Source organism: Bubalus bubalis, chromosome 10, assembly GCF_019923935.1.
Source record: "Bubalus bubalis isolate 160015118507 breed Murrah chromosome 10, NDDB_SH_1, whole genome shotgun sequence".
Lineage (NCBI taxonomy): Eukaryota > Metazoa > Chordata > Mammalia > Artiodactyla > Bovidae > Bubalus > Bubalus bubalis.
Genome location: NC_059166.1, coordinates 30849174 through 30863664, shown reverse-complemented (window position 1 = coordinate 30863664; position 14491 = coordinate 30849174). Strand labels below are relative to the sequence as shown.

General features: G+C 42.2%; 1 protein-coding gene across 7 annotated transcripts in view; it reads left to right on the top strand.

Annotated features, from left to right (window-relative positions):
* Positions 1-1095: 1095 nt before the first annotated feature.
* The window catches only part of MYB (MYB proto-oncogene, transcription factor), a 35646-nt gene continuing 22250 nt past the window's right edge, over positions 1096-14491 (top strand). For 4 of the 7 annotated variants that reach the window (XM_025294498.3, XM_025294497.3, XM_025294495.3 and 1 more), the window contains exons 1-8: positions 1096-1263; positions 5627-5744; positions 7449-7520; positions 9038-9130; positions 9372-9592; positions 11283-11517; positions 12754-12834; positions 13275-13379. In XM_025294498.3, coding sequence (XP_025150283.1) covers positions 1241-1263; positions 5627-5744; positions 7449-7520; positions 9038-9130; positions 9372-9592; positions 11283-11517; positions 12754-12834; positions 13275-13379 — 948 coding nt within the window. In that variant the 5' untranslated portion in view covers positions 1096-1240. Of the gene's footprint in view, positions 1264-2886; positions 3026-5626; positions 5745-7448; positions 7521-9037; positions 9131-9371; positions 9593-11282; positions 11518-12753; positions 12835-13274; positions 13380-14491 lie in introns of those variants that run through there. The other 3 variants (XM_025294496.3, XM_044924202.2, XM_044924203.2) reach the window with 3 other exon arrangements.

The following is a 14491-nucleotide window of genomic DNA, read 5'->3' as shown; positions in this document are numbered from 1 at the left end:
AACAAGAGTCCTAAACTACCCTAAACGCGGGTGCCAATCTCCGTATCACAAACTGTTGAACTTTTAAAACCATGCAAGCACACGTGGGGCTTCCTGAGTTCTGCTGGGGGCTGCTGGGCTGTTTGGAACCCTGTGGATTTTGCAGGTGTGTAGTTCAGGGCGCGCGCAGCATTCTGCATGGACAGAGGTGTGTGGTGGGCACCGCCTGGGCCGGGCAGGGTGGGTGGGGCCGGGCGTGTGCCCGGGTGAGACTGAAGGCATGTGACAATGCGAAGGTGGCGTGTCGGCTCCAGGAGCTGGGTGGAGAGTGAAAACTCCGCTGGGGTGCCCCATGTGTGAACGATGATAGCTCCAACCCCACTCGTACGTAAGTGTCTCTTGTTATCAAGTTAGAGATGTTCTTTAAAAACAGAGCAGAACAACAAAAACAAACTCCAAGCAGCTAGCCAAATATCCTATGCAAACGTATGCTCCCATCCCCTACTACCGACCCCCCAACCCAACTCTCGCCCATCTCCAGGGAGCTGAGTTTTACACCCTGTCTAAATCCAATCTCGAATGCTGGAGTTCCCCTCCCCCCCACGCCCCCGTTCCTTGCCGCCCCCGCGACAATCAGGCAGAGCCTGGAGAGCTCATTTCTGGGGCCCTGGGGCAAGCCGAGTGGGGCGACGATAGTGCGGCCACCAAGAAGGGGAGGCAGCATCAGTGGGACGCGGCGCGAGCCCGCGCAGCCAGTACCAGGGAGCGGGGTTTGCTCAGGAAAAGGCGCCGCCGCGGCCCCCGGTCGCCCCTCCCTGGCCCCGGGCTCTCCGCCCGCGCGCCGCCCCGGCCTCGCAGCGCGCCAGGAGCCGCGCAGCGGCGCGAGAGTCGGAGGGGAGCCGCGGCCCCGCGGGCCAGGCAGCCGGGAGGGCGGCAGCCAAGGCGACCGCGGAGGCGGCGGACAGGGCGCGTGCGCACTGCAGGGGCGCCAGATTTGGCGGGAGGGGGAGTGTCCAAAGCTCTTTGTTTGATGGCATCTCTGTTTACAGAGTTTACACTTTAATATCAACCTGTTTCCTCCTCCTCCTTCTCCTCCTCCTCCGAGACCTCCTCCTCCTCCTCCTCCTTTTTCTCCTGAGAAACTTCGCCCCGGCGGTGCGGAGCGCCACTGCGCAGCCGGGGAGGGACGCAGGCGGGCAGCGGGAGGCGCAGCCCCGTGCGGTTCCCGCGGCTCCCAGCGGAGCCCGGCGCCCGCCGCGCCATGGCCCGGAGACCCCGGCACAGGTAATGGGGATCCCCGGTGGGCGGCCGTGGGCGGGGGCGCGCTGGGCTCCAGGAGCTTGGGAGCAGATGGGAATTCGTTCCCGGATCTTCTGCGGGGCTGTCATACTGCGAGGACCCGGAGCCCCTGCCTCGGCAGCAGAAGCCACTCGAGGGACGGATGAATGAAGAGTCGGTGCTGGAAATCCATTAGGACGTTGGGAAGCACGCCCTGAAGCTCATTTTGCAAGTTGCACTGGGTACCTTCTCTCTAGGGGGGAAAATAGCAGCACGCTCCAGCCAGGGGCAAAGCGGTGCCCACCAGCCCCGGGGAGCCCACTACGTTCCTGGCTTGATGCCGCGGGTGTCGGCGATCGAGTCGCAGCGTAATTGCTGGATGCATTGCGATATGTTTGGACTTGGAAGTGCAGAGCTAATGGCTGATATAGGGGAAATGCCGAACTGTTTAGTGGCTGCAGGTAGTTCATTTAAATTTCATTCATTCTTTATGGAGGCGAAGAAGAGTGTCAGCTGACAGGCTGCTGGAAAGAAGCTTGTAGGGGACGAAAGGGTCTCTACCTTTGCAGATTGTTTTAAGCTCTGGTTTTGAATGTTCGAATCCATATTCTCTGGGAGGCTTTTATTTCTAAAGCAAACATTGTACATCCACCCCCACGCGCCCGCGCCGCACATGTCAAGTGCACTTGGGGAGGCTCGCCGGGTGTCGGGAGTGAAGTGCTGTTACATTTTGGCGGATCGGAGGGAAACGGGGAGAGGAGAGGGGAGAGACTGGTCCGAACTGTCACTTGCTGGAGCTCCTGCTTCGACCAGTCTGTGGACTTCCCGGACTGGACGCGGCGGCGCTCCCATTGAGTGGCCGGGTGTGGGGGCTCGCTCGGCCGCCGCCACGGTTGCAGCTCAACGGAAAGGGACGGAGGCGGGCGGCACCCAACGCCGCTACCGCGCAACAGGGACGCAATCCCCGCGGGCGCTTCCCGTGTGCAGGAGGCCCCGGCGCGGCGCGCGCACGTGGACGCGGCCAAGGTCGCCGCTCCTCCCGGCGCCCTGCTCGCGCAGCCTTCGGTCGCCCCGGGCGGAGAAGGGGACGCGGGGACAGACCTTGGCCGAGACGTGCTGGGGGGAAAAGTCCCTGGAGGCAAAGCAAACCCACGCTTTTTTCCTCGGGTTGTTTGATTTTCTTTTACTTATTCGTTTTTGCATCGGAGGTCGCCTATCCTCTCGCAGAGCTAGGAAGTTGCAAAGAGCGTGGGTGTGGGCCCTGCAGCAGCACCCTCGGCCGGGCCTGGCCGGGCCGGGGAGCGGCGCCCAGGCAAGGCCAGGTGCTGGAGAAAAAAAGGGAGACGACTTGGGGCTGCCGCTGGTTCCCTCTGCCTCTCCCGGGTCCGGGCGCGCGGAGCGAGGGTGTTGCCTCTTGAGTGGTTTCACCTTCGCCTTTGGGACTTAACTGTAGAGCAGCCGGGGTCATCTTTTTTTTTTTTTTTTTTTTTTCGGGAGCAGAAACTAGGAGGAAGAGGAGGAAGAGAAGGAGGGAGCTGGGAAGCGGTGCTGGGAGGAGGTGCGGAGGCAGGCTCCGCGCGCCCCGATCTTGACCGTCCCCGCGGGGCGGGGCCGCGCAGGTTCCCGGCGGCTCCCAGGTAGCGGCGAGGGGAGGTGGCCGGGACGGGCGGGAGCCTTGAACCTGCCTCAGGGGGAAGAGAAACCCGGCTGTGGGCTCGAAGCCGTTTCTTGCAAGGCGAGCATCGACTCGGCAGGGATTATTAACCAGGTCAGCGAAATGAGTCTGAACCCTTTTTCTAGAATCACAGTAGCGGCCACAAGGCACTTCCTCCCGCTCCCCTCCCTTTTTCCCAACCCCCAACACTTTTTTTCTTTTTCGTTTCTTTGCACGGTTTGTTTCCTTGACAGAATGTAACATTCATAGTCGTACTCTTGTAACCACACCAGGTCTAGCAGGTGGGGAGCCGGGGTGCATCAAGCTTGAAATCAGCCTTTGAAAGTCTTCTGACTGTTGGGTCTGAGATCTTGTCAGAGCAGATAAAGGAAAAGTTATTTCAGGTCCTTAGTAGAAATTAATCATCCTACTTAGACGACCGGGACCGTTCAGAGCGAGGAAATCGCATGCAAAGCTCAAAGGCAAGACCCGTGCCTCGCGTGCTAATGGACCCTGGAGCTGATAGTTTGACCAGCCCTGGGCTAGTAGCCCCGCTCCCCTCTTCAGTGGCCTCTTCAGGACTTGCGGAAGTCACACACCAAGTTTCCCCCAAGACTTTGCTTGTGCACATCTCTGATTTTGCACGTTTCTGCTTGATTTTTAGACTCAACGAAAGATCTTGAATTATCCTTTATTAGCACTGGAAAGTACCTTAGAAGTAGAATCCAAGCCCTTCTGTATAGGCGAGGAACTGAGGTCGTGAGAGAGGGGAAGTGATTTGTCCAAGTCACGCCGCTAGGTTAAGGCAAAACTGGGACTGGCACCTTTACCTCCAGAAGCCTAGTCCTATTTAGTGTCTATGCTCTCTCTCCTGATGTAGGCTGCCCCCTATGGGCGGCCGAATTTGCTGCTTATTCCTGAGTGTTCAGCTGTTGCCAAGACAGTGGTGTCGGATTACTGGTTTGGAACGAGTAGTTCTCAGTTCTGAAAACGTGATCTCCAGATCTAGCGAGACCCCCAAAGTTAAATTCAGCTGAACCTGTGACTCCACTTGCAGATGACTCAGGCTTTCTTGGTATCTCGGATACTTCACAAGGGTGCCACTTCATCTGGGGGGCTTTCCAAGGAGTTCTCTATGAACCTTTCAAAATTCCTGGGATTATAACATTTTTTTCACCTTATGATGCTTGTGTTTTTTATTAAAGGAAAGCTACTGTAATTATTAATCAGAAGTTGTTTAGAACCCTTTGTTGATAGTGTGAAACGGGATCAGGCTCTCCTTTAAAAGGATAGCCCCTAAATGAAAGATGGTTATAGATTATAAATATAGTTCAGTGGTCTTTTTTTTTGTGATGGCGTTTTAAATTTGGATCACATCCTGCTTGCTCACCATGAATCCTGGACCTTCGCGTTGTTTCCCAGAATAATAGTTTTAAATTATAAGAACCTCAAATTCAGGATTTGGGGGAAGTAATTTTGCTGGTTTGTAAGGGATGGGTAATATATACTTGTAAGTTGCTTCTGGAAGACCAGATATGAATATACATTTTATTTTTTATAATAATGATTTGCATATTACTTTATACAATTATTTTTATTGTTCTTAATTTGATGGAATTCTCAATATTGCAATGATAAATTTTTAGTAACCCTTTAAAGATAGTATAATTTTTCCTTGTAACTTAAGTTTTATATAAGTAAAATAATAACTAAAAGTAAACTGGCTGTAAAATGACTCATCTATTATAGGGATACATTCATCATTATATGATTAATAAATATTAAGTATAGAGTTAGTTCAAAAGACATCAAAATTTATAGTTTTGGTCAAGTAGGTAAAAGAAAAAGTTCTTTTGAAAACAGTAATGAGTTCCTTTTAAACTCATCTGGGGAAATCCCTCAGTTTTGAATTAGGTACATTTTAAGATCTTTCAAATACCATTCAGTCTGAGGTAGAAAAAACATGAGTAAGTAAGATTCTGACTACCATGTGGCCTAAATTATTCACTTGGTTACTCTGGAAACTGAGGATTGTAAACATGGCCACAAGTTGGATCGACCTGGTCTGGAGTTTTTAACTGTTTGATATAAATGTTATTTACAATGCAGTTTGATCACTTGATCCCTTATCCTTTCTCAGGTTTTTTAATCCTTTCCCTGTTAGATTCTCTTAATCTTCTAATCTTTAAGAGATGACTATAATTGTATTGTTGGGTATATTACTTCTTGAATTTTTTCCTCCTAATAAAACACCAGCCCCATTAATATAACACAATTGAGTTGTTTATTGTATTTGGGAAATATTATTTAAACAATGTGACGTATGCCAAAGATTTTGAGTGTACTTATATAAAGGATGTGAGCTCTCGTTCTTTTTATTGTCTTTAACATTAAGTTTTAAACCTAAACCTTCATTGGTTGGAAGGTTGCCAATTGTGTAATTTGTCACTGGTCTAACATTAACAGCAGGTTTAAACATGCCGTGCAATAGAAAGTGCCAGGTCCTTTGCCGTATCTGTGGATACCAATAACAGCAAAACTCGTTTACTATCCCAGAGCAACAAAGTGCCAAAAACACTCTTGTTGTGCAACTTTTCCAAGTTTTATCTTTGTAACCTTTGAAGAGATTGTTGAGGAGTTTTGGTGTGAGTTTTGCTTGCTGTAGTTTGGATCCTCTTTTTTCAGTCCACATCTGCCCACTTTTTATTTCTGCAGCATCTACAGTAGTGACGAGGATGATGAAGACATTGAGATGTGTGACCATGATTATGATGGATTGCTTCCCAAGTCTGGAAAGCGTCACTTGGGGAAAACTAGGTGGACCAGGGAAGAGGTAACTAATTATGTAATCAAAACATGAGGAAAAAGCATGGAGTGCTTCTATTTGTGAAAAACAAAATTTCAGCTAAACTACAGGTGTTCAAACTTACTAGCAGGCTCTCTGATTTCTTACCCTAGCCTGCCTGTGCAGTGTGCTTACCCCTCACCACTCCCCTACATGGACACCGTACCATCCTTTTTCAAACTTTTTGCAGCTGTTTGAATGTTCTTGTCTTCTCACTTTATCGTTTTTTCCTCTGCCTATTCTGTTCTTGTCATTTTACTCCACAACTACTTCTTCATCATTTGTGAGACATTGCTTCTTCTGTGACGCCGTCCCTGGTTTCCCTAGACACGTTGGATGCATCCTCCAACCACTGGGTACACTTTCGTATTTATTGTTGCTGTAACATATATGCCTCTGCCTGTAGACTGTGAGTCTGCTGAGGGCAGGGCTAAATATCTATTCATTTTTGTGTTCCTGAACCCAGAATTGATCGCCACAAAGTGGAATATTAATAAATGTTCCCTGAACCAATGAATGAATTGCTATTTCCAAAAACAAAACAAAAGAATAAAGCAACACCCATAAAACTTGTTGTAACAGGTTCATTTAACATTCTTGGCATATAATGTTACACAGAGAAATATACCTGGGTGTCTGTTCTGAAAGTGTTAGTCGCTCAGTCTGCTCTGAGAGCGTTCAGAAATGGATGGAGATGTGTCTGCTTCTCACCTCTCTTTTTCTGCGAGCTTATCAAAAGCTTGATCTTTGTAGGAATGGAAAAATGCTTAGGGGGCAAAATTATTAATGTAAGAGAAAAGTTGCTTTTTTCTTTAAAGTCCTCCAAATTTGCAACTGATTGTAGAGGATGTGTTAGAATAAATGATATTGACTCTTCTTCAGTTTCATTCTGCCCTCCTTTACTTAAACCAGATCTCTCATTGACAGGCAGGCAGGATTTCCAATGAGGTCCATGGGAAATGTATATTTTACCTGTGGAACTTGTGCACATGGATTATTCTTAGAGATTCAGAAGTTCTGATGGTAACCCTGGTTTCCTAATTCCTGTGTCTATGTTGTACCATGGGAGTCACATCATGTGTGAAAGTTACCTTGGCAGCAACATGGGGGTTCTCTTTTGCTTGAATATATTTAGAAAAACAGTTGTGAACTGAGAGATTTCACCCTGATGTTTAGTGTCTTCTGTGTTCTAATAAATTTGGTCTCATTTAAATTGTGAATATATTGATACAAAAACTAAATGATTTTCTTACATCATACCTTCAAGTTTAATTAAGAAAAGTGATCCTCCACTTTTTTAAATGAAGATATTGAACTTAGTAAATATTAGAGTAGAACTTGAACTGTTTCTTATTGAGATCCTGTCTAATGCCATAATTCAATGTCTGTTAAATCAAACAGTGGAGTTCGTATTTTTCCCATGAAGTAGAACTTTTAAAAGTCACCAAGTGTTAAACATTTTGTATCAGACATTATGCTAAATGTTTTGCATAATTAACTCATATAATTCTCAAATAATCCTGTTGACAGACACTATCATTCCCATTGTACAGATGACAATATTAAGGCCCAGAAAAGCTAAATGATGTACCCAAGCTTATAAAACTCATCAGTAGTTGAATCAAGATTCAAACTCTGATCTGAGTTTACAATAAATGACTAATATCCTAGGATTACCTTTAAATATCTTAGGATGAAAAACTAAAGAAGCTGGTGGAACAGAATGGAACAGATGACTGGAAAGTTATTGCTAATTATCTCCCGGTAAGTTAGTAATTTTTTCTTTCTGTAAAAGGAAATCCTCTCCCAAAGATTTAAATAAGATATCCTAGGAGATGATATTAAAACATTACACATGTGCTTTTATGTAAGAAGTAAGGGAGAAATGCCTATCCATAACTTATATTTCTATTGTAATGCATATAATTAAATTTCTAAAGATACTATTAATGGATTTTTTATAGCATATCTTAAATGCTTCCTTCTTTATCTTTTCATTTTTAGGATAATATATATTAGCAATTTGATTAAATTTGTTGTATGGTAGATGACTAAACTCATGATATTTCCCCCAAGTCTGCTTTTCTTCAATTTCGTATCTTTTCAATAGCCATAATTTTGGTATCCTGGTTTAGAATTTTGGAGCTCCTTTAGACTTACCCGCCCCCCACTCCCACCCCGTCCCCTACACAAAGCCAGGATTAAGGAATCTGGGATGCCTTTGTTCATTCTCCTCACTGTTTTACATGTTTGGCCCCTTTCCCTCTTCTCTGGACAACTGCATTGCCTTCATAACTGGTTTTCCAGCTTGTAGCTTTTCACTTTCTCACATGTCCCAGACACCATTGGTAGATGGAGCTTCATAAAATGCAGCTTTACCTTACTTCTCAAAACTAGCAACAGTGACTTCAAGTCTCACACATCAAGTAAACTGCCTAGACCTGGCACATGGAGGCTCTTCCATATGCCTCGACTTAATAGCCCCAGTTCTGTTTCCTACTTCCTCTCTGTAAGCAGGTTTGGTTGAATTCATTTCTGCTTTCCCTCCTGAGAACTTGTGTCCCTGGTGATGCCACCTCTTAAAATGTTGCATCCATCCTTCATAGTCTATGCCAAGACCTTTTCCAGACTGTTTCTAAGGAAACATCATTTCTCCTTCTCAGGAGACACTCCTTTTTTCCACCCCAATATCATTTTGCTGTGGTCTCTTCTTGCCTATGAATCAAATTTCACCTTCTTAGTTAACTATATGTTCGTCTTTTACTACTTACATGATTATAAGCTCTTATAAAATAGGGCCCATTTTTTTTTTCATCTTTGTTTTTTCTGCAATATTAACATTTTGGTCCTAAATTGAAGCACATCTCTTAGCATGAATGAGAATCAAACTTATGTCATTTAGAGTGGTCCAACATCAACATAAAGGTCCAACATCAATATAAAATCTCTAAGAAGTCTTAATCCATGTGGGTACTTCCAAAGCAACACACTGAGATTAAGGTTAAGTTAAATTGACAGCCAAGTATGCTGTATGACGATCCTTTAGATCACGTAGCAGGACTATTTCCCTCAGGATGGAGAACTTCTAATTTTAGATACAACTTTGATGTATTCTTTTGTATGTTCTTTAGCTATAAGAAATGGGCTTTCCAAACGTACCCTAAAATGTTCTTGAATGTTTTCATGGTATATTGCCCACATGTGATTTATATGACAACAGTATTCATGTGTTATCACATCATGTCTTATATGACAGTGCTTGCTTCATCTTATTTGCCTAGAATCGAACAGATGTCCAGTGCCAGCACCGATGGCAGAAAGTACTAAACCCTGAGCTCATCAAGGGTCCTTGGACCAAAGAGGAAGATCAGAGAGTAAGTTCTTTATTCGTTGGTGTGTGAATCACAATTACGAATAGCCCCCAACATTGTTGAATATTTCCCAGCTTGAAGAAACAGGTAAAGTGTACAAACAGGAAGTTGAGGTCTCTATTCCCATATTTCCCATGAATGAAAGAAGATTTTTAGAAATTTTCTAAAGATAACATGAAGAATGATTACACTGACTCATTACATAACATTAAAACATAGGTTATTTTTGTGTGTTTATCTGAAGGTGATAGAGCTTGTACAGAAATACGGTCCGAAACGTTGGTCTGTTATTGCCAAGCACTTAAAGGGGAGAATTGGAAAACAATGTAGGGAGAGGTGGCATAACCACTTGAATCCAGAAGTTAAGAAAACCTCCTGGACAGAAGAGGAAGACAGAATTATTTACCAGGCACACAAGAGACTGGGGAACAGATGGGCAGAAATCGCAAAGCTACTGCCTGGACGGTAATAATATGTCAAAAAATATATTGATTGGGAAGAATGAGGGAACGGGTATGGAACATTCTGTTTTAAAATGTATGGTGAGTGAATTACGTTTTGTTGATGGTGTATGTTTCATTAGATAAACCAGATCCATAGCTTTTAAAAACTGGAAGAGACTTTAGAGGTTATCTGGTTCAGGACTTCCAGAATCCACCCAACGGTGAGCTTGAGCCAACTTTCCTCAGCCTCAATTGCCGCATTTGCAAAACGGGTTATAACCTACTTCTCAGGGCCAATGTTAGTACCAAATAAAATATATTGGAGCACTCTGTAAACTTCAAAACTCTAAACATGTAGAAGGAAACCAAGGATTAATAGTTTGGTCTGAGTTCATACAGCTAGTTGTGACCAGAAGGAGTTCAAGTACCATTTTCCTGATACCATGTTCATTTCATTATACCACTTGGCTTCATTTTTTTCTTTTGAATAAAGAAAGGCTGTATCTCTAGAATTATCATACTGCTTCCAGGTTTTTAAATAATGTTGTTGTTATGCTTTCTTTTTCATGAACAAGGCATGAAAATGACCTCATTTTGAGGGATATCTTTGGAAGCTCATTTTTGTCCCACTTTCCCCATTTAAACAGTTTATAACAGATGTTTAATTGGGGAGATACTATTTATTATAAATCTTCATAAAAATATCATAAGATAGGAAATATTTTAAATACTTTTATTCTTCAGCTTCATGACCCAAAGTGGAGAAAGGGTCATTTCAAAGAAGGCCGTGACTCTGATGGTCTATTCAGTATTCCCTTGTGATGTTCTGAAGCATTTCCTCTCTCTTGGTCCAGTACAAGCTCAGAGAATTCAAGAGGTTGATAAAGGGAGCCCTTTTCTCCCATATGATCTGAGAGGATATGTTGTTGATTCTTTTAAAGTTTTAAGGGGCGATTGAACTTCCTCTTTCTTTAGCATGCATTCCCCCACCCCCACAGAAATAGTAAAAGAGAGGCTTAAAACGGTTTTGTTCTTTTTTTTTGAATTGAGAAACTGTTTTCCTGAGAATTGAAAAACTTTAGTAAAAATGCTTTGCAGTTTAAGAATATATTGGGAGTTAGCCTCTTTCCTTTCTGGATGCCATTTTACATTTTCATCTCTGCCCGCTTTGGAACAATTTTAGGTGGTTTCTGAAATGTGGGAGGATTTTTTTACTCAAAATCTCTAGCTAGTACTGTTCTAGATAAAGAGTAGATACTGAGGCAGCAGCAACATCATTATTGCTCATCAGACTTCAGTGAGTGCCTAATGTTATGTGTATGTCAGTCCACAACTCAAAGGAGTAATTTTCTAGAACAACCAGGACTTTAAGTTGTATTAGAGTCTTGTACCACAGTCAGAATAAACATTGTATTGAAATTGTATTGTATTGAAAATACACTTAACAAGGAAAGACAAATGTCTAAAAGATTTCAAAATTTGTATAAAACTATATAATTTCCATATTATGTAGTTTAGAGAAATCTATGGATTTTTAATTAACTAATTGGGGTAGCATGCTTTTAAGGAGGTAGAGAAGACAGAAGCAAAAAAAAAACACTAGTACTGGACCAAAAGAAAAGTCTCTGTTAGAAACAGTTTTCTGTCAATTAACTGTAATCTGAGTTGAAATTGTTGTTTGTAAAATGAATATGTGATATATTTCTGTGCAGAACTGATAATGCTATCAAGAACCACTGGAATTCTACAATGCGTCGTAAGGTCGAGCAGGAAGGTTATCTGCAGGAGTCTTCTAAAGCCAGCCAGCCACCAGTGACCACAAGCTTTCAGAAGAACAGCCATTTGATGGGCTTTACGCATGCTCCACCTTCAGCTCAACTCCCTCCAGCTGGCCAACCCTCCGTTAACAGTGACTATCCCTATTACCACATTTCTGAAGCACAAAACGTAAGCTGTTCCTGAGCATTCAGTTTAATGAAAGAGATGGTTATTTTATTACTAGTTCCAGGTAATAATGATAATTTCTAGTGAATACTTAGTTTTCACAGACATGATCATGATCAACTGAGAAGGGTAGGTGGTGTTATCCCTAATATGAATCCAGAAATGAGGATGTTAAGTGATTTGTCCAGGGTTACACAGCTCATAGAGATTGTCCAGACTAGAATCCAGGTTGTTTGGTTTTAACTTGCTGCTTCAAATCTAATTTGAAGTTAGCTTTTGAATGTAAATTTACTTAACAAGGTATTGCTGAAGAAGAATGAGGGCATGGAGGTGCAGTTGTATCTAGTACTTTTCTCTGCCAAAATAAAAAGTGAGTGTAATATTACATTTACAGGGAAATAGTTTGACACTGAAATTTAACAGGTGATTGTAAGTTCAGCTTTGGTAGTGATCTAGCTGAAAGGTCTTAATTTATTCATTCACTAAGTAAGTGTTTACCTTCTTACTGAGAAACAAGAGCAGTTTCATGACTGACATCTGATGTTTTTTATCCTCCTTTGAATCAGTGTGATTCTTTCTTCATTTCTTGATATTTATATTTATGGAAAGAAATTTTCATAATGGATAAGAAAAGAATAAAGAGAAAAAAAATCAAGATTGCAAGACTTGAATCTTAAAATTAACAATAATAAATGGTGAAATTTATCTAAGAATTCAGAGCTCATAAGCAAATTCTATGCAAAACATATTCCCAAGTAGTTTTTACTTTCTCTGTCTATTCTGTAAATTTGACTGCAGACTTTCCTAAAAAGTCTCAGATGAATGAACTATCCTAAGAGCTGCTGTACTCTTTACTAAAAAAACTCCTAATAATTCACAGAAAAATATTTTTATTTATAAACAGCTAGTGCCAGCTGTTTTTTGGCATCAAAACTTCATTCATACACTCATGAATGTGTTTCAGATTATATTTTTCTTTCTAGTTTTCTCTAAGGAATACGTCCTGTCATAATTAATGAGCATTTAATTTTTTTTTCACTACGTTGCTTTAATATTATTAAATGTTTGGCTAAAATTTCAAATTAGAATTGGATTTTATTTATTTTGCTTTGTGAATTTTATCAGAAAAGTGCTTTTTTTTTTCCTTAGTCTTAGAGTGAAACTTGAGGAAGCCAACAAGTCCCCTGAAGCATTTGTAACCATGAATGACTAGGCCTTTGTTTTGTATTTTTGATGTAGGTCTCCAGTCACGTCCCATATCCTGTAGCATTACATGTAAATATAGTCAATGTCCCTCAGCCAGCTGCTGCAGCTATTCAGGTAAGCCCACTGTAAGATCATTTCATAAAGAAGCTCATTAGTTGCTCAAGGCACAGCTCTGGTTCTTTCATCCAAACACTTATTTCCACCTGATCCACTGAAGTTAAAAAAATGGGGGACAGTGAAAAAATGGGCGGAGTTCTGGCCAGCAGTCTACACTTCCGGATTGAATTAGCACGGGAATCTCTGGTTCTCGGATGTTGAAAGTTGAAACAACCCCTCTGTCAGCATCTCCTTGAGCCTCATGTTTCACATCCCTCCCTTATGTCTGGGATAACATTCACGAGATTTCTATAGTGGCCAGATTCGGTTGGCGTTGGTTCCATGCCAGGGTTCTTTGGGTTCTGTGTGGTCCCTTGTGAACCACAGGCCATGACCATTGTATTTACAGCTACCAACCAGGCCTTTGTGTTTTTTTCTTGCTTAACTTTTCATTTCAGAGACACTATAATGATGAAGACCCTGAGAAAGAAAAGCGAATAAAGGAGTTAGAGTTGCTTCTAATGTCAACTGAGAACGAACTCAAAGGACAGCAGGCGCTTCCAGTAAGCTGTCACTGCGTGCTTGATCCAAGCAGTGGATAATGGCTTGACCCCAGTGTTCTTCTATATCTTTTCTGTTATCTTCTAACAATCACACTAATCAAGACTCCATATATCCACTAACAATGTTTAAACACTAGAGGTTGCTGGTAATAAAATGCAATCGGTATCACAGTGTGTGTTGACTAACTTGGAAGTCGTCCTTTTGTGTTGCCGTAGAACCTCAATATCCATCTGTGAGTCTCTTTCTTAATTTTTTTTTTCTTCAGAAGGACTATAATCAATTTAGTGAGTAGCAGAGAAAAAACTGAAAATTTGCAATTTTTTTTTTACAAAGCTGTGTGTCTGGTGCCTATTCATTGAATTTTTTTCTATTACTTTTCTTAAGCTAGATTTTCATATTTATCATTTCAAACATAACTTGATGTATGCCCAGTATATCCATGTAAAAATTATATATATATATATATATCAAATCTCTCCATAAATAAGTGACCCTCTTTTGTTTGCATGCACAAAAGCCGTGTGGACCATTATTGAATTTTGACATCTTTTCTAGTGACTGGACGACAAACTGGGAAAGCAGCTTGTACTTTGTAACATATGTAGTTAACCAACAAAGAGAATAAAAGATACGATACCCAGTAGGTATCCTCAGGAGTAGATTTCTTTTTGGTTAAATAATAAAATGATTATGTGCCTTTGATAGTTCGACCACTTTTTAACTTTAGTTAATGTTTTGCAATTTCTCCTGTTGCGTGGTCATGCTGAAAGGAGACTTCTGTTAATTTGCTCTTCTGCTTTTGTAACCACGTTGATTTGGCAGCCCTTTACTGCATCAGTGCAATCTGTAGCATTAAAAAGGAATAGAAGACACAAGAATATACACAGATAAAAGAAACTCTAACTTTTGAATCTTCCAGCCCTTGTGTAGGTTAGGGTGAGAATAGCAGCCCACTTAATTCACAACAAACATTTATGGTCCTTTTGGAAATTATGTTCAAGTAGATCTTTAAGACATTCCATGTGAGAGTTGTTCCTTGTAACAGAGTTCCTCTGTTTGCAGTTTTAACAAAATGATGGCAATGAAGGTCATCCATAGATGACAGGCTATA